Source organism: Anopheles merus, chromosome 2R (assembly GCF_017562075.2).
Source record: "Anopheles merus strain MAF chromosome 2R, AmerM5.1, whole genome shotgun sequence".
Taxonomy (NCBI): domain Eukaryota; kingdom Metazoa; phylum Arthropoda; class Insecta; order Diptera; family Culicidae; genus Anopheles; species Anopheles merus.
This window is the reverse complement of record NC_054082.1, coordinates 18,586,331-18,609,928: the sequence shown is the minus strand read 5'-3', so window position 1 is coordinate 18,609,928 and position 23,598 is coordinate 18,586,331. Positions and strand designations below refer to the sequence as shown.

At 48.3% G+C, this 23,598-nt stretch overlaps 6 protein-coding genes across 10 annotated transcripts; all 6 read right to left on the bottom strand.

The window, feature by feature from the left end:
* Window positions 1–6,349: 6,349 nt before the first annotated feature.
* On the bottom strand, window positions 6,350–6,962 carry LOC121591153 (transmembrane protein 203). Its single transcript, XM_041911565.1, has one exon. The coding sequence runs from the start codon at window positions 6,960–6,962 to the stop codon at window positions 6,507–6,509; it is 456 nt and encodes a 151-aa protein (XP_041767499.1). The 3' UTR covers window positions 6,350–6,506.
* A 41-nt stretch (window positions 6,963–7,003) lies between these two features.
* LOC121591152 (ribonuclease P protein subunit p20) lies at window positions 7,004–7,768 on the bottom strand. Its single transcript, XM_041911564.1, has 2 exons — window positions 7,375–7,768; window positions 7,004–7,303 (listed from the first exon to the last, which is right to left on the bottom strand). Exons 1-2 carry the CDS (start codon window positions 7,618–7,620, stop codon window positions 7,004–7,006), a joined length of 546 nt encoding a protein of 181 aa, XP_041767498.1. The 5' UTR covers window positions 7,621–7,768.
* Window positions 7,769–7,931: 163 nt separating this feature from the next.
* LOC121591149 (thioredoxin domain-containing protein) lies at window positions 7,932–9,492 on the bottom strand. The gene is made up of 5 exons (XM_041911560.1): window positions 9,139–9,492; window positions 8,725–9,049; window positions 8,493–8,654; window positions 8,301–8,426; window positions 7,932–8,228 (listed from the first exon to the last, which is right to left on the bottom strand). The coding sequence occupies exons 1-5, from the start codon at window positions 9,269–9,271 to the stop codon at window positions 8,015–8,017; spliced, it is 960 nt and encodes a 319-aa protein (XP_041767494.1). The 5' UTR covers window positions 9,272–9,492; the 3' UTR covers window positions 7,932–8,014.
* A 92-nt stretch (window positions 9,493–9,584) lies between these two features.
* Window positions 9,585–13,472, bottom strand: LOC121591147 (MICOS complex subunit Mic60). 3 transcript variants are annotated; one of them, XR_006004518.1, is made up of 7 exons: window positions 13,278–13,472; window positions 12,767–12,918; window positions 12,469–12,668; window positions 11,194–12,390; window positions 10,901–10,921; window positions 9,955–10,739; window positions 9,585–9,682 (listed from the first exon to the last, which is right to left on the bottom strand). XR_006004518.1 is itself a non-coding variant. In XM_041911557.1 (6 exons), the coding sequence occupies exons 1-6, from the start codon at window positions 13,320–13,322 to the stop codon at window positions 10,114–10,116; spliced, it is 2,241 nt and encodes a 746-aa protein (XP_041767491.1). In that variant the 5' UTR covers window positions 13,323–13,472; the 3' UTR covers window positions 9,585–10,113. The 3 variants fall into 3 exon arrangements, 2 of the variants coding, with proteins under 2 accessions (XP_041767491.1, XP_041767492.1); XM_041911557.1 differs by having other exon boundaries at window positions 9,585–10,739; XM_041911558.1 differs by lacking the exon at window positions 10,901–10,921 and having other exon boundaries at window positions 9,585–10,739; window positions 13,278–13,471.
* Window positions 13,473–13,649: 177 nt separating this feature from the next.
* Window positions 13,650–16,172, bottom strand: LOC121591148. Its single transcript, XM_041911559.1, has 3 exons — window positions 16,015–16,172; window positions 13,886–15,950; window positions 13,650–13,808 (listed from the first exon to the last, which is right to left on the bottom strand). Exons 1-3 carry the CDS (start codon window positions 16,054–16,056, stop codon window positions 13,726–13,728), a joined length of 2,190 nt encoding a protein of 729 aa, XP_041767493.1. The 5' UTR covers window positions 16,057–16,172; the 3' UTR covers window positions 13,650–13,725.
* Window positions 16,173–17,724: 1,552 nt separating this feature from the next.
* Window positions 17,725–23,207, bottom strand: LOC121591150. Of its 3 annotated transcripts, none has more exons than XM_041911561.1 (2): window positions 22,637–23,207; window positions 17,725–21,595 (listed from the first exon to the last, which is right to left on the bottom strand). In XM_041911561.1, exon 2 carries the CDS (start codon window positions 21,516–21,518, stop codon window positions 20,661–20,663), a length of 858 nt encoding a protein of 285 aa, XP_041767495.1. In that variant the 5' UTR covers window positions 21,519–21,595; window positions 22,637–23,207; the 3' UTR covers window positions 17,725–20,660. The 3 variants fall into 3 exon arrangements, with proteins under 3 accessions (XP_041767495.1, XP_041767497.1, XP_041767496.1); XM_041911563.1 differs by having other exon boundaries at window positions 23,045–23,207; XM_041911562.1 differs by lacking the exon at window positions 22,637–23,207 and adding an exon at window positions 21,681–22,047.
* Between the last annotated feature and the right edge of the window lie 391 nt (window positions 23,208–23,598).

Genomic DNA, 23,598 nt, shown 5'->3' with positions numbered 1-23,598 from the left:
CAGGCCAGCATCAATCGAGGATATGGGATCGTGCGTTTGGAATGATCGTCAGGATAGTTGCCCTCAACACCACAATGCAAACGGTCTATCAAACCCGTGCTCAACGTGCTTATCGCGATCGCGATCGCTTTCCGCCGTTCAATGCACTGCACCAGACCGAAACTAGACCAGAGCGCGGAACGGAACGGAACCCAATCGCCCCCGAAATAGCCACACAGCCAAACCGAGCAGCAGAAAAAAAAAACCCCCAACGATCAACGATCGCCCCAGATCAAGAAGATCAACCCTGCTCATACACTTACACAAGGAAAATAAACTCCACTCTATTACAGCATGCACACACGCGCTCGCACACACACTCTCTCTCTCTCTCTCTCTCTGGATCGCCTACACACAACTTCTTGCTGCTGCTGGCTGATGATTGAATTGGGAATTGGGTACCACAAACTGCGAAGGTAGCGTTACAACGGCACTGGTAAACTGCTTCAGTCCGACATCTTTGACCACTGCTGCTCGACTGACTGTAAGACGCGGCCTGTACGGTGTGCGGCCGAGTTTCTCCCCGAGCATTTGCGTCTTCTTAGAGGTGTGCGCATGTGTGTGCGTAAGGGGTGTTTCTTTCCTCCCTGCATTGCATTCAGTTTTGTTTGCCGGGGTGTCAAACACCCCGGTTTGTCCAAACACCAGAGCAGAGAGGATTTGTTTGTGAAAAGACGGAAAGATTGAGACATAAACAGCAACCATAAGGGTTGTTATTTCTTAACTAAATATGGCAATTAATATTAAATTAATATTAAATAATTAGTGTTAATTTAAATTAAATAATTATGGCATATATTATTGTGTGATATAAAAAATTTATTCCTAAACCATGTTTTCCTGCTTTTTTTGTAAAATTAGTCCTTTACCAGTACTCCCTCTTACACTCTGGAGCAACTTGGACAACAAGTTTAGCCTTCCCTGAACCTGTAAGTTGTGCATTGTGGCACCAATACTGGTACGTCTGCGCCACAGGTTCAACGTCTCAAGAAACTTCTCACGCAACACATACTCTCGCTCTCTTGCTTTCTCTCTCTCTCTCTCGCTCTCTCTCTCTCTTTCTCTCTCTCTCTCTCTCTCTCTCTTTTTTAACCCCTCTCCTCACCATGCCCGGGAACGGCACAGTACAGTACAAGTGCACACCCATACACCGATCGCAGCACAAGGCACGTCCACATATCTTCCCTCAAGACACTCTAGTGAGACAGCAACGAGCGATCAGCAACGAACCGAACGAGCAGCAGCAGCAGCAGCAGGAGCAGCAGCAAAAAATGACAACAGGAATGTGGGCTTCCCGTTTTGTGCGCCCCGTAGCACACATACATACACATACACCTGCCGTACCCGTGATCAACCCTTAGCGATCGAGAACCCTCGCGCTGCACTCCCTCCTGCGGCTCGCCCGGGGCGGGACTGTTTGCAGAGATGAATAATTTCTTATCGATGGCGTGGCAGAGGGATCGATGCTTTTACTGTGCGGTTGTAAAACCCAAACCCTCACTCACAGCTGACCGAATAGTGATGGCGTTGCGGGTCCAGTCCAGGGATCAGTAAAAGGAACCGGGCCTTTACCACCTGTGTGCGAGTGTGTGTGTGTGGGGACGAACAGGAGAGCCCTGCGGGACGAGGATGATTCCAGGTACAATGGGTAGCGGAAGGTGAAATCATCTTTTGCATCCGTTGATCGGTGATACCTGTTTGGCCTTTCCTGCACAGGTTTATATCCCTGGCAGGGTGAGGAGCAGAGATCGGGGCGATTTGGCACAGAAGGTAGGTGAGTCAAGGTGTGAAAAGTGTGTGTGTGAGATGGTCGGGGGTTTTTTGGCGAGTTTTATCTTTTATTCGAATATTTGTATAAACACCGAGAAGAAAGAAAGAACGAAAGAAAGGATCAAACAAGATAAACACTTCATTCTTAATTTAGATTTAAAAAAAATGACTCTGATGTGTTAAGTAAAATTAGAAAAAAAAGGTTTGTCCATGATCGCTCCGAAGATCATTCACTGTTTCAGGGCGAGACGATTTATTTGATTTGTGTGAAAATTTAAACATAAATTTTAAATGATCATTACAAATAATGCATATATTAGCATCTTGAAAATATGACTTTCATCATCTTGTACGATCAATACACCAAATACACCTACTGAGTGGACACCTTTATTAGCCTGCTTATGATTGACGAAAAGTGACAACATCAACAGCACTTTTATGCTCAGAACCGCCCGAAACACACCCTAAAAATTTCACCAACAAAACAAAACAAAAAAAAGCGCATTCCTCCAAAACAGATTACAGTATAGGTGTGGTGTGTCAGTTTTTGATTCACCAATGGTACGCCCCAAGCAAGACTCCCCGCACCTTGCTTCACCCCAACCCTCCACCGCATCCGCATCACAGGCGCATAAATATTGCGTGCGTACCGGTTCCTTTCTTGGTGGTGAAAAACTTTCTACCAGTCCCGGACCTCCAGCGGGAGGACACCTGGACTGCTGCCGAAGCGATCACCCCATGCAATGAACGATCGTCATGACGAGAGAGAGAGGGGGGAGCTCAGATCGGTGATCGGTGTAGAGAAAACGCGCACCAAGTGGCACCATTCAATGGCACGGTAAGCGACGAACCACACAGCTTACCGCACACACACCCAAAGCACGGGTTCCGGGGGTTGCTGCTGCTGCTGGTCCGTATTTGTGCCGTGTTGCATTATTTGTCTTCGACCATCATTCATCATGCAGCGGTGGTTGTAAGAGGGACCCCGTCCTGACCGTCCGCACCTTAAAGCGGAGTGCAGTGGAAACCACTCACCCACCCCGACCGTGTGGCCGCAAAAGGGTTAACATACCGTCCACGGAGGGACCAAACAACGTGTCGGTATGCTATGTTGTGGACATGGGGTAAACATGCGCGCGCACACACACACACACATATTGGTGTTGAAATTGCGAAAGAGAAAGGTGAAAAGTAAACGCGGCGGTGGAAGATGCGTTTGCTTGCCCTAAACACGATGGATTGTCCTACCGCAAGGAGGGCGGGCTTCCAAGCGTCGTACCCCCGAGTGGATAGTGCGTTTTGTTTGTTTCACTTATGGAGTCGAGTGACGGGAGCACATCGACACATCGGTACATTTGGGGGGGGGGGGGGGATGGGTCCGTCCAAAATGAGAGTGAGCAGGCCCCCACACAGAGCGGTTTTTGGGGAACGATCCTGCGGTTTGGGTTAGTTAATATACAAAACAATCATAATCATTCATTCAAACATACGATGCCATTCATACGAAAGCATTGAAAAGGCATGGTTGGGTGATTATTGTAAAGGAAATTGCTGTAAACACAAAGCCGATGTTTTGTGGGGGTGATTTATGTAATCGAAATCCTTCCCTGATGTGGTTGGGCGAAAAGAGAAGTATTGCGATGATGTACCATTATTCAGCTGGAGCAGAATGGATTGGATTTAATTCAAGTATCTGCTGACCGTATTTGTAACAGTTAAAGATCATCGGAACGAATCTGTTAACTAATCTCTGGCATATTGAATACCACAATTATCTTAATTTACGATTTTGAAATGAATGTTGTCTGCGCGGCATGAAGAAATTATGCGAAAAATCCTTTTTCAATCAAAGTAAAGACAAGATAAATATACAAATTTACAATATACAAGAACATTCCCGTCATGAGTTCAAGCCCCGAATGAACCGTACCTCCATTCGTACGACTGACTATCCTGCTATGGTAACAATAAGTCACTAAAAGCCAAAAGCTCACTTCACTAGTGGGTACAAGGCAGGCCTTGACCGACAACGGTTGTTGTGCCAAAGAAGAAGAAGAAGAAAGACAATATAATGGTTCGATACTCTGTTAAATCTAATCCATGCGCTTTGGGTTTGACAAAGACAATCTTGTGTATTATTCGCACTTTATAGACAGTTTAAATACACCAATGGCATTTAAAGATTTTTTTTAAAGCAAAGTAAAACAAAGATAAAATGTTCAAGCCATATTTAAAGCAGATTTGTACTTAAATATGCACAACAATGTAAAAAGAAGTAAAAAGATAGCAAAAACAAAACTATGAAGTGCTGGGTGTTGACCAACATGTCATTTTAAACGTTCAATCACTCCGTCTCGAAGCGGAAAGGAAAGTAAAGGGCAATTTTTTTTAGCAAAACGATCGAATAGAAGCCGCCTAAAGCACTGTTGAACTAAGAAGGAAAGCAACACCGGACAAAACATTTTATACTTGTGATGCTTGTAATGCACCTTGGAAGCAACTCTTCCGCACTGAAACTTATTAAATCATCCCTTTGCACATCATCCTCATCTCATACAGAGAGCAATCGATCAAAAAATCGGGCGCATTAAGCACACAAGCCGCGTAGTTCCGCGGGCCCCCAATCCATCCGGTCCGGAACGTGCAGCAGCAGCAGCACCAGCAGTCGAACAACATTTCACTTTCAATTTCACAAACCATACCGACTCCAGGGGGTGGGGGGGGGGGGGAGCATTCGCTCGTCCCGCGACGTGGTGAAAATTAGTCAAACCGCTCACAGCCGGTGGCCATTTTCGGGTGTATTTCGGGGCGGGCTTGGAGCGCTGGGTGCCAGTGCAAGGCAGGAAGGGATTAAATAGTGAAATGGAAATTGTACACCACCACAGCACCGGCTAGAGAGCATGGCAAAAATACGATTCCACATTCGGGCCTATTACCACGCTGGACCGATGGACTGGAGGAGTGCGACGGGGACCCATGAAGAGCTTTATTCGTTTTCGATCGAAAGTCAAACGTACTTCCGTTCCGACTGTTAAGCGGTCCCCGACACAAAAGGGGCCGAATTTCGTTTGCTTTCGATTTCTATTGGCATGGCCGGGGTGTGTGTTTGTGTCCAAAAGCAGGCTCTTTTTTGCCTCCTCTTTCCTTGGCAATGCACTTGGCAGACACATCGGCATGTCCACTGGCCGACTATACGTTTGCCAAAAAAATCCAACACACAACTCGTGCCTGGCAGGAGGAAATGGAATGGAAGCGGCAGAGAAGGGCCAGGAAGGGAAGAGATCTTTCCATCACGATCACGTGTGGAATTCGGACGCTAGAAAACCGGATTAGGTCCTGGCGTTGTGACATGGAAAACATGGTGGTGCATGTTGGTCTGTTTTGCATACTTCAGCGGGAGAGCATCGGTTCGGTACGCGCGTGGAATGTGCGCCACTAATGTTATGGTAATTTAGTGCCACCTGGTTAGGGTGCACTCCCTGCCCGCGCGAACGGGTGCCCCACCCCAGCTGTGGTGGCAAATTTGTCATGCCAAAATCATGGTTAATGACGATTTAAACCCAAATGATTTGCTTTCCCTTTTGTGGGGCGGGTGACATTTAACAACACGAGCATAAGCACGAAACGCAAGCAACATGCGGAGGAAGCTTTTAAAAACAATTTACATTTACAGTGTGCTACAACACCCTTTCAGGGTTGCAATAATATTGTGCTGCTTTATGCTGGCTTTAGTACGTGTGAATGCGTTGGAATTACTTAAGGTAAATTAAAAGAGTATTTTTCTTACCGATTAATAGCAGACATTCCTTCCCGGCCGCATGGATCGGGGTGCATCTGTCCAAACTGTTTGAGCCAGCGTGTGTGTGTGTGTGTGTGTGCGCGCGTTGTTTCTCCATCGTATACCTTGTGGGCACGTTTAGCCATCAGCGCAGGTCGCGGGGTTTTTGCTTCGCTAAATGCTTGCAGGCGAAGAAAGCATACACGCGGGCCCAGTTCCACCAGTTCCACACCAACCGTTCACTTCCCCGCTGCATTCAAGCTTGAGCAGAGAGGGAGGACCAAACCGGACTTGTTTGGTGAGGTGTTTTTTGTTGTTGTAACGTCGCTTGAATGCTACAAAGAACGAAACGTTCACTATTACAACTCATGATTAAAAGGGGGAAAAAAGAGTAAGTAGCAGGAGAAATCACTTACCAATTAAGATTAGTATCTGGATAAGTTGTCCCGCAGGTTGGTTTCGATTAGCTTCAACGCGTGGCATTGGCCGTCTGGCGGCCTTACAATGTTGCCTCGACAATCGCGGGTATGCTATGCAGCGGATTTGTGGCACACATTAAAATAATCAATTCTCATCATACGGAAAATGTGATTATTGCAAGTCGGGATTACAGTTACTTTACTCTTAAAGTTGAGAGAAAATGATAATATTAAAGCTTAAGCTATTTTTACTCATTGCAGCACACATCTCGCTGAATACTGTCCCATTTGCAGGCGCACGAGCATTCATTTTCTTTACATTTTCTTAAACAGGGCACCATTTGTATGATCATATTCGGGTTTATTATTAATTAACATTAATCGTACGTGCTTAACGGGCGGAAAGCAACGGCAGCTCACTGCATCACGATCGTGCCCAGAACGACATCATTGCTAAACGACAGCAGCTCACGGCGCGACGGGGCGTTGGCGTGCGATCAGGACTGCTGGTTGTACTGGCACGCCTTCACCGCCACCATCTGCAGCAGGACAAAGATGGGCGAAAACACCTCACTGTACTCGAGCTGTATCTGGCCGGACAGCTTCAGGCACACCAGATACTTGAACCCGGACGTCAGCAGCAAAAACGGGATGCTCCAAACGAGCCGGTGCATCGCCTGCCGGTGCTTATTGCCCAGATACATCCGTATGCCGACGATGATGCAGAAGTAGGTGTTGCAGAAGTCACCGCAGAACATGGGCGAGAACAGGTCCAACCATTCGTTGGCGGTGAGCGTACCGTTCAGCTCGCCGCTCGCCGCCTTCACCGTGAGCATGATCGTAAACACCAGGAAGGCAATCAGATTGACCAGTATCTCGAACTGCGTTATGCCGATCCATTTCACCACGTCCACCAGCTTAAAGTACGTCTTAATTTCTACCTCCTCCGACATGTTTCAGTGTCTTTAGAGCGCGGTTTGCTTCGCGTACACGGTTAAGTTCTCTCCCCAACGACCTTGGTGGACTGCTTCACCGTAATTGTGCGGTACAGTCGAATGTGCAGGCAGGAGTTCATGCGCCGCTGCACCATAAAGTCGTCCTCGTCGTGCAGGGGATGCAAATCATCCGTGATCGCTATCTGGGATGTGTTCACCTCGTACTCGAACGCTTCGGGAAATTCGGCCTTTATCCGTAGCGCCAGGTTAATGCCACGGTTGATCGCCCGGCCGGTGCAGTGCAGGAACACTTCTCCGAGCGGGGAGTTCAGGATGTCCAGACAGGATTTGAGCTGATACTGCGAATGAAAGAGGTAGGAGTTGCATCGTCAGTGCTTTACACAACCAGCACACGGTGGCTCATTCTTACTGTAAAGTCGGACTTGTATGTAACGTAAACGTCGTTCTCGCGCGTAAAGTACTTCGGAAGGACACGGTTCTTCACTGTATGACGGTCGGTTGGTTTGCGCTGGAAGTTGCTGGTGCCGTTTCCTTTCCCAGCTGAACCACCACCACCGCCGCCGCCGCCGTCGGTGCGGTCTCTCTTGCGTGGCGTTTTCTCCGCGGACTTTTTCACAGCTGCTGGTCCATCGCTGCCGGCTGGTGTGCTGGACATTCTATAAAGGGCCTATTCTATCGCACTTCGAATCGATCGTTTCCATCCGGAAATGTTAAAAACCACTGCGAAGCGAAGGGATTGCTGTACGGAAAGGAGCACTTTGCTGGATCCACACGGTATGTTTGTTTACATTTGTGACAGATGTTGACACGTGCAGGTCAAACTGTTTGACAGATGTAAAAAAATAACCTTTTTGTATAAGTATTCTTGGGACGTTGTAATGCAGTTACAAATGAAAAGGGGAAAAAAGACTTTCAGATTGTAATATTCCAAAGTATTTCAAATTAATAAAAAAATGGTTCCCGAAATACGTTATCGACACAGTTTTATTTGTTCAATATTTAAAATATCGCTGCAGATTACCTGTCGATCTGCCAACACCGGAGAGCACTTATTTTGCCTTTTTAATTGTTTCCTTCTTTGCACGAGATGCTGCCTTGCAACGCGTTACTACAGCTAGTATGATGGCCAGTGCAAACCCAAGCACGATGAACAGCAATCCCGCGGCAAACGCGTACACAACCATGGGATACTCGCTGTACAGCTTGGCGTACATGTTTGGCGCATCTTTCAGATACTGGACGGCCAGTTCCACAAGATTATCGCTAAAAGCAAAAAGTATGAAATGTGTTAATATCGGCATCACTTACACCAATATAGCCTAATCAGACACTTACAATGGTGACAACGGCACTGGGACGCGTTCGGCCTTTGCATTCTTGTACCAGTCCTGGGCGAATGTGACGAACGATTTGATGTCGTACTTGCTTATTTCATACCGGTAGTACTTGCCCTGCCGTAGGCTGTAAAAGGTTTAAACATTAATCTTTACCCTCCGGTCTACCTTGAACCACGCGTCAAATACTTACAAAACGAAATCTGGCACCTTTTTCACCTGAAACCGTGCGGCCGTTTCGCTTCCCTTGCCATCCTTTTGCACACGAGCGACATTCATGCGCGTTTTCAGATCGGCCGCAACCGCTTCCCACACGGCCGTAAGCCGTTGGCAATCGACGCAGTTTGTCGTGTAGCTGAAATCGAATAATCGAATTTCGAGATTATTTTCTAATCGCTTGAAATGATTTCCCTGGGCACACTTACAACATAATAAACCAATCACCGGTGGTGGCACCACTAGAAGCCTGCGTAAGATGCTCGAACGTTTCATCGGAAAGCTCCTTCACGTTCGGGTCCTTGTTCTGTATCAGCTTGCCGATCAGTGCATCCTCCTCGATCGCTCCATCGTACAGCAGCGGAACACCGTGGCGGAAGTACACGACGGCCGGCTCCTTGCTGGGGCTGTACAGCCGTGCCATCGAGCTGCTTACCGCTTTCACCGCATGTGCCTGCAGATTGTCCTCGATTTCTTGCTTCAGCTTCGACAAGATGGCCTCAAACTTGTCACAGTCGGCACAGTTTGGTTTTGCTAAAAAGAAGGGACAAAGCACGGGAATCAATACGCGGGCCGCGTGAGCTCACAATAACAACAATGCGGTATACTATGACTGGACTTACAGAAAAGTACAATAAAGTTGTTGTGGCTGTGAAACTTCTTCACGAGATCATCTTCACTCACAGTCTCCAAGGGGGCTGATGCACGACAGATGCCGGTAAGGGCGAGCAGCGCAAAAACGAGTACTTTCAGCATGATTGTCACAGTGTAGCTACCATGGACGGATTGAAGGTATTAAGTATGGAACGAATATCACTGGAATGATGGGGAAAAAAAGGTAATGAAAATATCACAGAACCGTGCAACGAAAGGCGGCACCACGATCAACAAGTTCTTGCCAACGCAATGCTTTGTGATGACAGAGCCCCTGGCATGCTGTGCGTTTGACAGCATTTCCACAGCACACCGGTGCACAGTGGACGAGAGAGCTGCTGCTGACCCCAGTTTAAATATTTTTCAAGACATTAGTATTTTCTCATCATCCGATCAAATGCGGGCCCCTTCATGCTCCATGTGAAATGACTGATTTTATTTTATTCTACTTGTTCTGTTCATACGGTCTTTTAGCCCATCTGCTCGTATCGTGCGTTTACAATCCTCACCATCCTGAAACGAGAGTACGGTTCTATAAATTAATCAATGCGACGTGAAATAACAATAAAATCAAACTAGGAATCGCGCTACGGAGGCGTGGAAGGCGAAAAAGGAATCGCTAATGTGTAAAAACAATACTTTTTGCCTCGCTTAAAGTCATTTCTTTACCCGAATGGATTTTTTTTTCTTTTGCAAATGATGCCTCTCCGCACGAACCCGAGCTACCCACCGCTACCCGCGCGCCACAAAACTAGAGCGAATTTGACAACCCAAACACAACTGACCCTTGTATTCGGCATCTAACTATTGCTGTTACGATACACAAGTCCACACATTGGCTCTCCAACATTGCCGGTCGGCTGGATGTGTGACAATTTTGTGGCAATTTCCGTTGCGCTCGCTTAGCCAGACCAAGTACACAATTAATACAAAATCGAATCGCCTCACAGGAATCGGACACCGCTAGCGGCGGCATGCGCCATCAGCGTGCTGGCAGCTTGTTGCGTTTCCAGCAGCAGGCGCGCCTCGTTCAGCCAATCTAGTGCGGCCTTGCGCGGCGCCCCCTGCAGCAGATTGACGTACTGGACCGTCTTGACCAGGTCGCCCCGATCGAGCCAGTACCGGGCGCGGTTCAGGATGTCGTACGTGTCCAGCTTGCTGAAGTCGAACGGTTTGTTCTCGAGCTCGTCCTGCGAGATGGGCTTGTCGGGGCGAGCGATCAGGGCGGCCTGCAGGTAGGAAAGCACGTACATCGGCAACCGGGCACCCTCGGCCGGGACGAGGGCCAACCGGCGGGACACTTCCTCCACCTTGAGGAAGCGTTCGCGGAGCGCATCCTCCGGGTAGACGCCACGCTTGACGGCCGTTTCGGGCAGACCTTTCAGCACCACGGTCACCAGCTCGTCCCCTTCGGCCGACCGGGCTACGGCGGCTATTTCGTCCTTTAGCGGGCGCAGCTGATCGCGCCACGATTTGCCGGGCTGGCCGCTGCGGATCGACGACCACAGGGACTGGCAGGCTCCCCATAGGGCTTGCGCTTGGTGTGCGCTTTTCTCCGCGTCAGCATGCTCTGGGGGAAACGGTAAATAGGTAAAATCTATTAGTAACTGAACCGGAAAACGGCTTTTCCAAGCAGAAATAAAGGCAACGCACAAACATAAAGATTTAGTAAGAGTGTTACGCATGCATATTAGTTTAATAACTACGACCGGTTAAATTATGGGCAAGTACCTTTCATTTCGGTATCAATCTCTATCCTCGTTAGCCACACAGTTTAAAGCAGTTAATGATGACACGCATACACACGCGTATGAATGAGTCAATGGAATGAGTCAAGGGTGGTGGATGGGGCGCATCCATACACAGTAAACATGAGTGTGGCATGTGGTGCGGGAAAGAAGAGCAAAGAACACGGCATACTGTTAGCGACCACATACACTGACACACACTCACTCGGGAAAAGCACAATCTCTCATCGTGGCTATCCGATTGTTAGAAAACTCCACCAAAAAACCACTACTTACCGACCAGTGCGTTGTGTATGCCCTTCAGCTTGCCCAGCATTGCCGCGAGCTGCAGCTTGTAGCTTGCCTGTTCCGTGGTAATCTTCTCATCCAGCTCGCGCTGGAACTTTCGCTTCATCTCCAGCTCCTTCTGCGTCAGCGCATCCTTCAGATGGTCCACGTGTGCTTCCGTCTGGCGCTTCAGCTGCTCGCGCATCTGCTGCTCCAGCTCGGCCCGCGTAAGCAGCAGCTTCTTCTGGTTGAGCAGGTTCAGCTGGCGCTTCTCCTTCGCAATCTCGTACTCCAGGCGTGCCTTTACCTCCTCGCTCTGGTCCGAACCGCGCACCGCCTCGAGCGCACGGCGCAGATTCTGGTCGCCCTCGATCTGCAGCTTTTGCAGCTCCTTCTGGTGCGCAATCACCTGCGTGTACGCGTGCAGGATGAACAGGTCCAGCTCGTCCTTGGAAAGGTTCAGCTTGCGCTCCGCCAGATTAATGCCCGGGAAGAGCGATTCCATCTCCTCCACGAAGTAGTTCCGGGCCGACTCCACCCGCTTCCAGTACTTTTCGCCGAGCGAGGCGAGATCGCGCGCCGCATACACCTCCTCCTTGGCCTTCTTCAGATGGTCCAGGTAGGCGGCAATGTTCTGTCTCGCCTTGTCCTTCAGCTCGTCCGAGCACTTGATCTCGCGGCTGTTCAGCAACGCGTGCAGCTTCTCGATGTTGCCCCTCGCCTTGTCGGCCGCATCTTCCGCGGCCTGCAGCGCCGTGTCGCGCGCACTCGTGCGGTTGCGCAGCGTGGTCCAGCTGGACGAGTCCAGCTTATCGACCGACTCGTCCACCACCTTGCGCACCTCGTTCGTGTACGACTTCAGCACGTCGACCGCGTGCCCGTACTCTTTGATGGCGATGGTAGCGGCCACCTCCACCTGCTGCTCAAGGTCGCTGATGGATTTCGGTACGGTTTCGCCGCCAGATGCCAGAGGAACTGGCTTCGATGGTGCTGCCGGTGCGCTCTTGGCCGGCGCAGCTGCTGTACCAGCGGCCGCAGCCTTGGTGGCCGTCGCGGTCGTCACCTTTGGTGGGGCAGCTTCCGGCTTCTTCTTCGGCTGCTCAGGTACCTTGTCGGAGAGGTTGATGGGCTCCGGTTTCGGAAGGGGAGGTGACGGTACCGGCACGTGAACCGACTTGGCGCGGGTGATCGGTGGTAAATCAGGTTCTGAAAAGGGCAAAATAAGCATGTTATTACCTGTCCAGGAATCAAACGCATCAAACCCAATAAAAAAATCGGCCTCACTTTTCTCCTGCTTCTTTTCCTCCTCGCCGCCACCGAAGAAGCCGGTGATGGTGGAAGTGTACTCGCCGATGGTTTTGCTAATATCGTCCATCTTTTTGGATACCTCGTCCAGAGGGTTCGTCTCCTGCAGCAGCGTCTTCAGCACCGGTTCCAGCGCGGGAACATTCGTAATTAACGTTTTGCGGAACTCATTATCGTACCTGGAAAACGCACAACACAATCACGATCAGCGATTAGAACCTGGCAGGTCCCTCTATAGCAGTTTATCTTATCAGCTGCACATCAGCTGCACACTCACTTGGCGTACGTTACGACGCCTCCACCAATAAGGATTGGGGAGAGCACCACTAGCACCTTTCCGAATCCTGCCTCCTGCAGCGGGGGCAGGTTGGAACCTCGTGCGCTTCCGCTGTACGATCGGCTGGCGGCGAACAGCTGGGCGGACGGTCGCTAAAAGAGAAGAAGCATCGCCGAGATTAGATCACGCTCTTTTGGGGACCACAAAAATAAACACATTCTCGCAGCACACGTCAAAAGCGCACTGGTGTACTGGTGTGCGCCGGATGCATTGCAAACCACACAACCATTGGACGAGGATACCGAATTTAGGCGATTAGCGAAAAATGGTGCAATGACGGTGGAATGCAACGACACACACTCTCTCGCCCCGGCGACGGGTTGCAATTGCACCGACACGATAGCACGGGCACAGTGCAGTCCGCCCGCGTATTATGACATAACACGCTCTTTTTTCGCATCCATCCCATCCTGCAAAATCCTGACCCGGTCACACTCCGGCCGATACGTACTTTCGAATTGTTCGCGAGCGCCTTCTGCACCAGCAAGCGATACATGATGCTGCGTTACTTTGTCGACTTGTGTGTCACACGGCGAGCGCTCTGCTCCGGGGGAAGCCTCTGGTATGTTGGGCCTCTTTTTTTAGTCCGACTCTGGCAGAAAGTACCACACAGCACCTGATACGAACACCGCTGTCTCGCTGAGAGGGGGGAAAAAGTCTTCGCAGCACAGCGAGGGACGGGGGACCGATCTGACATAAGCGATTACGACGGCAGAAAAACATTTCGCTGACAGCTGTACAGTTTGACAGTTGGGCAGTGACGTTTGTAGTTAGGAAGTTGGGTGCGATTTAAAAAAGCCGTTACAAGGAAAACGAACGATAATTAGTGTTTTCTAATAAAAATCCATTCTATACATCTTGCAGGTATAACAATCTTCATTTGACAGAATAAAACGTGCTTAAAATGGATGAACTTCTCGATTTTCGTACAAATAATCCAATGCGTCCAGCAGCGCACGGTAGTTAACTTCCTGTCGATAGCCTGTAGGAAGGGAAAAGAAGGACAATTCTCGTTTATATCATATCTACTAACCAAACTAAATCACCCTTTGCGCTTACCAACTTCCACCGCAAAATACTTGCACAGCGTCTCGAACTCGCGGCTCGAGATGCGTGTGTGCAGGTCACGCGTTGCGAACGCGCGCAACAGTTGGTTTCGGCTCACGTGTCCGATCTGCTGCCGGTCGAAATCTTTCAGCAGCGAGCCCAAATTCGACACAATGTCCGCATGGCGGGCGAGCTTCTGCAGCACCTTGGACAGGATGGTTCGCTCGTGGAAGTTAAGAAAATTGACCGGCTGCTCGTCGGCCGGAAAATGGCTGCACGGTACCAGCAGCGGGGCTCGCTCCAGGTACGGTTGATAGTCGACTTCGGCAACGGTATCACAGAACCGCCTGTAGTCCACCGTCTGGCAGGTGGGTGTGCGGAACAGCTCGCACAGCAGCTGCATCTCGTTCGGAGTCAGCTGAACGCTGGCCGTTGACAGTCCTCGGCAGAACTGCTCATCACTGATACGGTGGTGGTTTAGCGGATCAAATCCATCCATAAAATCTACCAACCGTAACCGGCGCCGCACGGTTTGGGCCTTCACCTTTGCCAGCACTCGAACGATATCTCGCTCCCAGGGCTTCGGTTCTGCCGGTCCCGTTTGGTCTTTGTTGATCATTTCGATAATTTTTCGATACGGCAGTGTGCTGTTCTCATCGGCTGGAACCGTCACTCCAACATCCTTTAGGAATTGATTGTAATCAAAGCCCAATGCGTCACCGTACAGCTTTTCCAGGAGGAAAGCTTCCCGCTCCTCCAGATGCACGGCACACATGGAAAACACTTCCCGAGCTTGACTGAAGCTAACGTGACCGTTACGATGCGTATCGAAATCTTGGAACGGTGGCTCGATCAATATGCTTTTGCAGGCGATTTTGCGCTTCAGCTCACGTACAACCCGCTCAGCTTCGTGGAGTGCGTCCTCGGCCAGCTCTTCCTTCCCAGGGTGCGGTAAATTCTTCACCGCCTGTGGAGGACTTTCGATCTGCTTGAACGCTCCCTTGTCCAGATGCTTCTCCGTAAACACCCGCTCCATTTCGTCGACAAAAGCCGTCCAGTGTACTTTGCAAGGATCCTTCGGGTCAGCGTATCGTTTGCAAAGCTGCTTAATTTCCCGCTCATTCAACGGCAATCGATCGAGGGGCGAAAGTCCTATCACGTCCAGGCAGCGGATAAAGGTGCTCTTGGCCATCCATCCACAGCGCTGCGGATCGTACGGCTGGAAAAAGTCCTTCGCACCGATCGACCCATTCCAAATGTGCCGCTGTATGCGCGAAAGCAGTTCCTCCAGCCCATAGTCCCGCCGGGCCGCATCCAAACAGGGATGGAAAGCGAAACGCTTACCCAGCAGGGTGGCCAACGGTACGGTACCAATCTCGGTACGATCCACCTTGGGCAGGTGGGTGTGTATGATTTTCGGTGGCACTGCCGCATCATCCTTCTCCCGGTCGAGTGCACCGTCGTGCGCATCCAGATAGCGAACCAGCCGATCGATCTCGTCGATAAATGCTTTGTAGTTGAAATTATGCCCATTGGTCGAGAAGCGCTTTACGAGCAGAACGGTGTCCGGCTTGGCGAGCGTTACTCCCAAAAAGTAAAGCACGCGTGTCGCATACCGTACCGTGCAGTACGGTGCCGTGTTGGTCGTCAGCGAGTAGTCCTCGAAGTAGGGCGTTAGCACGTGCTCCCGATAGCGCAACGCTTTCGCGATCGACATCAGCATCAGCGCCAGCTTGCGATGTTCGTACACGGACAAGCGATCGTCAGGATGGTCGCGAACATCACCATCATAGGGCGAGCGGGTACCCTTCTCTTTGCCGAACAGAACATCGCAAAACTGATCGTACGACGTGCGGCCAGCAGAGGCGCTAAAGTATTCGGCAAGCTGACAAACTGACTCCTTGCTCACAGCTTCTCCCAGGTGGCAGGCAAGGATGTTGGCAAACAGGTACACCGGTATCGTGCCGGAATGGCAGTAATCTTGCTGCTGGAACTGTAGCCGTAGCTTTTCTGCGACCGGTTCTAGCTGGCACCGTATGTATTCGCAACTCCTCCAAACGGCTAGCAAACGAGCGTGCTGCGCAGAGATGGACGAAGGCGGTGGTTACTACTGTGTCCCAAAATGGAACTCGTTTACGTACCTCGGCGTGGGCATTGTCATCGCAGGGAAATTTCGTTTTCATTTTGTGGATAATTTAGTACGCGTTCGTTGTTTGTCTTCTGTTCTAATTGTGGGGCGTTCCTCCCAGTACACACACGCGCTGTTATGACTACTTTGATCGAAATGTTCTTTTCTTCGAGTGTTTTTCGTGTTCCAGGGGTGTTCTTCAGGAAAATTGATCTATTAAAGCAGGCTGTGTGGTGTAAAGTAGTTGCCATGTGTCGTTTTCCACTCCACGTTCGAGAAGGATTATTTTTCACTGAAATTATTATCAGATTATTTTGTGGAAATCATTAGATTTTTTAAATATTATTTTCACATTTTAGTTAAATATACACACGTGTGGTTTGAATATTGATTTGCGTTTATTACTCTGAGTCTTTCGTTTTTTTTATCTGATTTTTTTATTGGTAGGTTTGCTGTGAGTGCATGTGCGTCTGTTTGGTATTATTCTCTTATGTTATTTGTCTCTGCTTCACTCTTTACTTTACTCTTTTTTCAAAATCATTGTCAACAGTAGTGTCATAAACTCCTCAACCAATTTAACTCTTTTTATTAGATTTTTTTCTTCCATTTACCATGCTTATCCCCGAGCGAGCGGGAAATATGTTTTCCCTTTTTTAGCACACATGCACACACATGTACCAAACTCAATGGAGTATGTTGATATATTACGTAGTGTATGTATGTATTTGTCGCTTATTCTGTCTTTTTCTCTGTTTTTTTTAATTTATGTTTTTAATCTCTTCCTCTACATTCTGTACTACATTTTTAGTCATTTTTTATTCGTATCAAAAGCCACTGTATGTTTTGCTTTTCCGTTTTCAATGTTACAGTTCTGTCTGCACTTCCTTCTTTGCAGCATATCATGTTTAGATTTTTTCTCTTTCCTTTTTATTTTTAGTTTCCTTCTCTCGCTTCTCGTTTTGCTACTTTCCTGTTTTAACATTTACTTATTTTGCTTTTACTTGTCTTACTTTCTTTCTTTCGACTACTTCTGGCATCATAACAACAACTTTTGATCGGTTTTCGTTATTTTTTTGTTTTTCTTTCACTTATTAGCTGCCACACACTCAACGCACCCCATGCACATATAACAACAACGGACGTTAAATGAAAACATAGTTGGAGAAAATGGAAAGAAATTCGAGCAAAAGTTTCTATAGAAGATGGATCGCATGTTAGAAATGAAGAAATTGGAAGAAACATACAATCATTCATTGAGCCATGCTTTTAGGGATATATTCATACTCACTAATACAGATACATACTAGGACAGATTCGTTATCTTATTAGATAGAGGGTTACGTCCTGCTTTTCTTAATGCGTTAGGCATAAACTTTTACACTCCAATACACTAACCCCGTTGCCACTTCGTTGCTATTCCACCCGGCAAGTCAGTACTTTCTTTCGCATTTGATCCAGTGAAGAAATCCTTCACAAGCAGAGACTTTGAAAATAAGAAAAAAATTCTAATACAATGGAAAATTTTCTCGAATTCTTTCCAACGACAGGGGATCTCTACGAGGGCGCAGATATACGAGAGACTGCTTTCTTTGGCCTTTCAGCTACTAGGAGCTAGTAGATTCGCTCTGCTACGAAGGAACTGCAACCCATCATTAGTTAGAGGGGTGGATTTTGTTTGGTGTGTTAACACAAAAATAGCACAACATTTGCCATATTACGTTTGTTTCCCGTTCCGACCCATTGCCATTCAACGTTCCTTATATTCCTTATCTTCACACGTTAATTTGAAAAGGGGCTTTAGCATCTAATCCAACAATTTAGACATCCATTAAACATGCACACACACACATACAATTAGAAACACGCACACATACCTTCTTTCGACACACATACATATAAATGCAATGCTGTGGTGTGCCGGAGAGTTGAAGTGATGCCGTTGTACTATATTCAACCCAACACAGTAACAAACACACGTTTTGTGCCTAATTGTTTCACATCCCTCGCCGTAGAATGATTGTAGAGGTGTTTACTTCTTAATTTTTACCATCCTCTCTTGAACTGTGCCACTGCTTATCAGCTTCTCCTAAGCAAGTTTGTTAAGTCTTTTATTTAACTTTCGTGATAGTTTGCTATGGCCCGCGGCGTCGTGATATTTCTCCTCTCTAAACACACAGCGTGATATTTCGTTAGATTGATCGAAGTGGAAAAGGAAAAGGAAGGATAAATTGGTATATTCAACAGTATATATTTGTTATAATTATTATTATTATTATTGTTTAGTCATTATTCGCGTGTCGCGCGGGAGCCTATTCGATCAAAGTTCGTGCTCTTCTCTTCTTGATTGTGTGTGTGTAACGATTTTTACTTCGTTTTGAATTTAAAAAAAAATGGTTTCACACACTTGCTTGCGCATGTGGCTTCTTATACAGCTTGAGATGCATTCCGAGCACAAAATTCGAGATTAAATTGTTGTTCCATTTCCGTTTCTTCCCCGCAATGATTGTTCGAAGCGCGTGGTTTTGCCAACCTTCGCCGTAACACGTGGAACCTTCGCGTTTTGTGCAAACGACATCTGTTGGCCATCTATCGCCCTGAATAACGCAAATTGCATGCACATGCACAACTTCCATGGGGCGTTTCAATTCCATGCTTACATTCGCCTTTCTCTACCACTCTATAAACTATCGTTTGATTTCGATACCGTCCTAATACCACCAATGCAACACACACACAACACATTATACGACTAGTACGAAAGTAAGCATTTTTGCTCACTTCAACCTTACCAAACTCCCGCCTCCCGCCCCTTATTACTGATTGCCTGACTCTAATGATACACGGCGTGGGGGGGGGGGGGGGCAGGCGGGCGAGGAAGGTGGCAGGGGCGCACAAACATAAGCAAGGGATTTTCATTGTGTCCAGTTTTGGACATTGTGACAAAAAATCTAACTTTTGTGAGCGATAAAATGTGAATGAATAATGGATCCATAGAGCAGTGGGGAAAATTGAATGTGCTCGGCTTTGCACGTGACAAAAGCAATTAAAAGTATCACTTAACTGTGTTTACTTTTTACTGTGGAAACTTTTACGGGGAAATCCTTCTCATGTTTTGGTAATACAAAAAAAGGTAAATTTGTCCAAATGACTAACGATACCGTCACCGATGGAGGATGAATAATACGCGAATTCCGTTCCTTGTCTTCATTGTTATCCAGCGGGGTGTTTGAGTATGATAATGATGTTGATGATAGGAGCAGTTTAAATAATCTGCGACATCAAAATGATAAACGGATGACTCATTCATACGCTGGTACACACACTGAACCCGGGTGGAGAGTAGCGGGAAGGAAAGGTCACACTGGTACAAGAAGCGATAGAGGATATAATACACATTATTATCAATAGAGCACAGGCATTAATATTCATACAAGTATAACTATATACAACGAATGGTACGTTATGTAGGTATGGTTTGCGGGGAGGGGGAGTAGAATTTAATTAAACGTATGTGGCAAGTATCACAATGCTTAACTTTTAAATAATGATTATATTAATATGTATACTAACGTTACTGTTTGCGTAGTTATGTATGTGTGTTGGTGTGTAATTTGTTTCATTTTCTTTACTTTTCTTATCTTTTTCCTTTGCTTTACCATCATTCGTAAACGAGTTTACTCATTTGTTTGCTTCTTTTGTGGTGCGCGTGTATGTGTTTTGTGTAATGTGTTGCTACGCGTAAATAAGTTACGGCTGTAATACTAATTAGAATGGATATCGTTTTTTTTTGTTGCCTTATTCTTCTCTTCATCGCCCGTTCCCAGTTTAAACCATGTAAAAATGTAAGCGTACGACTTGTATCGCACATTATTGTGCTTGTTTGGCATTCCTTTTCGTTACGTTGTGTTGGTCTGATAGGGGGGGGGGGGGGGGGGGGGGATTTAGAGTAATACAGATAGTAAACTAAAGGAGAGGTGGACAAAACTGGGATAAAAGCTACCACATGCGAGCTGCTTAAAGCGTACTTTAAGGTATGACATTTCAAGGAGATGCTAATGGTACGGGTGGTATGGTGAAGGGATATTTGAATCATCTGAGAAACACGTCAAAGTCTCACCATCGTTACCCATGGCATGCTCAGGTTGGTAAAATGTTTAGCACCAGAAAAAATGTATCGTTACACTCATCGCTGTACGCAACACACACAGTCACACACACACACACATGCACGGGTAAAGGGAACGAAACAATATGAGCATAATGCAGAATTTCGTGTTGTATATGCTTCCCCCAATACGAGGGGTCAGTGCTGGATGCGTCAATGTCAATGGTGAGCAATTTAAAATACGCACAAATTACCCCGAGCACCCGTCGCGCGAGTGTATTATGTGCCGGGTGTGTGCACAAACACACAAACAAACACACACACACTCACACACTCACACACTCACACATACATATGAAGTAAAGTACGAAACAAAATGTAACTAAGGAACACGAAGAAACACAGGCTGTTGTTAGCACATTACATCCGTCGGTCAAGCCGCCCGGTGTACGTGTGGTTCCCGCGATGCACCGGCATGCCGAATGCATCGGGCTCAACTTTACCGCCGTGCTTTACGGTTAGCCGCGCGTTGTGGCTGCGGGATGCGTCGGGCTCTACGAGCACTTCTGAAAGTGTCCGCCGGTACCGGGCGAGGTGGGCGATTCGTCCGAGCTGCCCGGACCACCGCCACCACCCTTGGTTGTTCGCTCGTCGAAGTGCACCACCTGGTTGCGCTCCCTTCGTTCGTCGGTCGGTACCATCACCGCCGTGGAGGCCCAGCGGGCGTCACTGTCCGTTGCGTCCGGATCGAAGACGAGCGAGCGTGGTGAGGTAGGTTCGCGGAACTTGCCACCGCTCTTCATGCTGCTCTTGGCGCTTTTCTCCGCGATCGCGGCATCGTACTCGGTGCCGCCCAGTATCCGCCCGTCCCCGGCATTGCTCATGTCGAGCAGCAGCTTCGACACCTTCTTGCACTTGGTCATGTGCTTCTCGGCCCGGGCCTTCTCTGTGTACGTTTTGAAGCACTTGTGACATTTGAACTTTTTCTCCACGATCTTCTTCTCCTTCATCGGCTTCAGGTTCTTCATGTGCTCGAACAGGTGCTTCTTCAGCTCCTTCTTCAGCTGGAACGGCTTCTTGCAGAACAGGCAGATCGTGTAGCGGATGGTAACGTCCAGGGCGGGATCCGAATGGTCCGCCGCCGTTCGGTCCGGATTGACGACTTCGATGTTTTCGCACGCATCCAGCTCCTCGAGCGATTCCGAATCGGAATCACTTTCCTGGTCCAGTGCCTCCAGCTGCCGCTCGATGTCTTCCGTGCTGCCCTCGTGCTGCAGCCCACCGGCAAGCCCACCCGCTCCGCCTGCTGCCCCGCCCGGCATCAGATGACTGGCGCCGGCAGCGGCAGCACCACCACCGTCCGTGCCGCTGCTGCTGCCCTGATGCTTTGCTGCCGTATTGCTGTCGCCCATTGTCCGGTTGTGTGTGCGATTGGTCACCTCGGGATGGTTTGTTACGAGATAGCTTTGCCGTCAGCGCTGCCGTTGCTCTGCAGGCAAGAGAAAAGAGAAGAAAATGAGTGTGAGTAAAACACATTGACATTTTAAAGCATTTTTAAAAGCAATCTCACTAACGGGTTCGACCAAATGCCGGTATCAATTGTTTGCCTGCCGTGCCTTATCTTCGCAGTAGGTAACTTATCGAAACGCCATCGGTTTTGCTTATCTTTCGCTTTCGGTACAGAAGCACTATGGGCAGACGAAGCAGTGTGCTGCGCTGCATGTGTGTGGCGCGGAGGTAATGTTATGCACACATGGGCGTGGAAGGCAAATTAAATGGTTCGTGAGAAATTAAAAAAAAAAGTGCGCTGAAGCTAATTTGGCGTGCAGTTCGGAGTGGATGGATTACTCCGCATCGGGGGAATAAAACAGGCCGAGTTTGCACAACACATGCAAAAACCGCATGTGCGTGTGCTGCCATCGGTCACAAGACACCTTGCAAATTGGATTGCTGTGATCGAACGACACGAAATCGCTCGTGACAACGAGGGTGCCCATATACGAGGGGAGGGGGCAAGGTAAACATTGGAAAAGATGCTGCGACATTCGCAGCACCCGGAATTGTGTCGCATTAGCGCGACCCACACTGCGGTCCCATTTTCTACCGCATTGTACAACGGAGGGGGGAAGGAGTGTAAAACGCCGAGAGACGTACGCACGGACACGGACACGGGCGTGCTGGTGGGTGGAGTGTTGGTTTGAGGGTGTGTCAAGCTTTCGACCCAACAACAACAGCAGCACCGCTTGCCATACGGTATTCAAGAGGCACAAGTGTGGCGCCACCTCCACAGGACACGTAAACCGGAGGTGGAGGTCGACATGCGTGGGACATGCCGATTCCGAGGGGGGAAACATATTTGCCCCCCCCGAGAGAAACAAGGACAGCGCCCACTTCTTGCAAACAAAGGGCAAGGACAGCGGCAGGGAACGTTGGACTACGTGCGGACGTGCGCAACTGGTCGGTGAGGTTCCGTCCTTCTGGAAGCGTTCCAGCGCGTTGGTTGGAGATGCAAAAAGGACAATTTACTTACTTGCTAGCTCTGGCGCAGACACGGCCGTGTCAGAGACAATTTTGCTCTCGTTGTCACCCTTTTTGCAGTGGCCGGTTGCTTTCGCTCTCGCGTCTGTTGGCCGACCTTTGCCGACACCGTTCCGAATTCACAGCCACAGGGAGATGTTTCTATTCTTCGGTGTGGTTGTGGTTGTTCCTCACTGCACACTTTATTTTCTGTTTGCCCAAAATCTAACAACCGGAATGCAGCAGACCAGTGCTGATGCCCCCTGCAGTAGCTGTCATAATTTTACTTTTTGATTCTACACACACGCACATACACACCGAGTGTAGCACACACACACACACGCGCAATAGCTTACTGAATATTACAGCGCAGCACAAACAGTGGCAAAGGATACACGGCGCGAGCTTATTTGCTCATTACCTTACGTAGCTATGCTTCGTTTTAAGGTGTTTGATTTGCACAAACTTCTTAAACACCTCAAGGAATGAGTTTTTCACTACTTCTCGTCGAAAATCTTGGAAGAGTTCATTTCCAAGTGGATCTTTTTTTTACAAAATAATTCTGCAACATGAAAGCTGTCAAATTTGACGCACTTGACGCCGTTGACAGCTGATACCCAAGGAGCAAAATTCGTCCAAGATGCATACAAAGACATGTCACGCTTTTACAGCAAGCTTTCAACTTATGCGTTACCTAGTGAAGTTGTTGAGAGCAAATTGAAATTTCTCAATTCGACCAAATGTTTCTATGGGCACATACACCTTGGTAGAGTCTATATCCATGTACCAGAAATCCACGAAACGACCGATAAACGTGGTCTAAACGACTGAAGCTCTCAGCCTAAAGGGAATTTAAAAAGGCTTCGTTTAGCAGGTGGTAAACGACTAGCACATTTTAAAAAAAATATCAAAAAGCTGGTGGCGCCATCTGTTGGTAGATTCGCTAACTAGTGCAGCTTTCCTCGCTTTGATAGC

Coding starts and splice junctions, on each gene's coding strand:
- LOC121591153 (XM_041911565.1), bottom strand. CDS start 6,962: ATGTCGGAGGAGGTAGAAATTAAGACGTACTTTAAGCTGGTGGACGTG.
- LOC121591152 (XM_041911564.1), bottom strand. CDS start 7,620: ATGTCCAGCACACCAGCCGGCAGCGATGGACCAGCAGCTGTGAAAAAG. Junction 7,304..7,374: donor CATACAAGTCCGACTTTACA/GTAAGAATGAGC, acceptor TTTCATTCGCAG/TATCAGCTCAAATCCTGTCT.
- LOC121591149 (XM_041911560.1), bottom strand. CDS start 9,271: ATGCTGAAAGTACTCGTTTTTGCGCTGCTCGCCCTTACCGGCATCTGT. Junction 8,427..8,492: donor AAGGTGCCAGATTTCGTTTT/GTAAGTATTTGA, acceptor AACCTTTTACAG/CCTACGGCAGGGCAAGTACT. Junction 8,229..8,300: donor CCAGTGCCGTTGTCACCATT/GTAAGTGTCTGA, acceptor TTTTGCTTTTAG/CGATAATCTTGTGGAACTGG.
- LOC121591147 (XM_041911557.1), bottom strand. CDS start 13,322: ATGTATCGCTTGCTGGTGCAGAAGGCGCTCGCGAACAATTCGAAA. Junction 12,391..12,468: donor GGAAAAGAAGCAGGAGAAAA/GTGAGGCCGATT, acceptor TGCCCTTTTCAG/AACCTGATTTACCACCGATC. Junction 10,740..10,900: donor GATTGATACCGAAATGAAAG/GTACTTGCCCAT, acceptor CGTTTCCCCCAG/AGCATGCTGACGCGGAGAAA.
- LOC121591148 (XM_041911559.1), bottom strand. CDS start 16,056: ATGAAAACGAAATTTCCCTGCGATGACAATGCCCACGCCGAG. Junction 15,951..16,014: donor ATGACAATGCCCACGCCGAG/GTACGTAAACGA, acceptor ATCTCTGCGCAG/CACGCTCGTTTGCTAGCCGT. Junction 13,809..13,885: donor GTATTTTGCGGTGGAAGTTG/GTAAGCGCAAAG, acceptor CCCTTCCTACAG/GCTATCGACAGGAAGTTAAC.
- LOC121591150 (XM_041911561.1), bottom strand. CDS start 21,518: ATGGGCGACAGCAATACGGCAGCAAAGCATCAGGGCAGCAGCAGCGGC.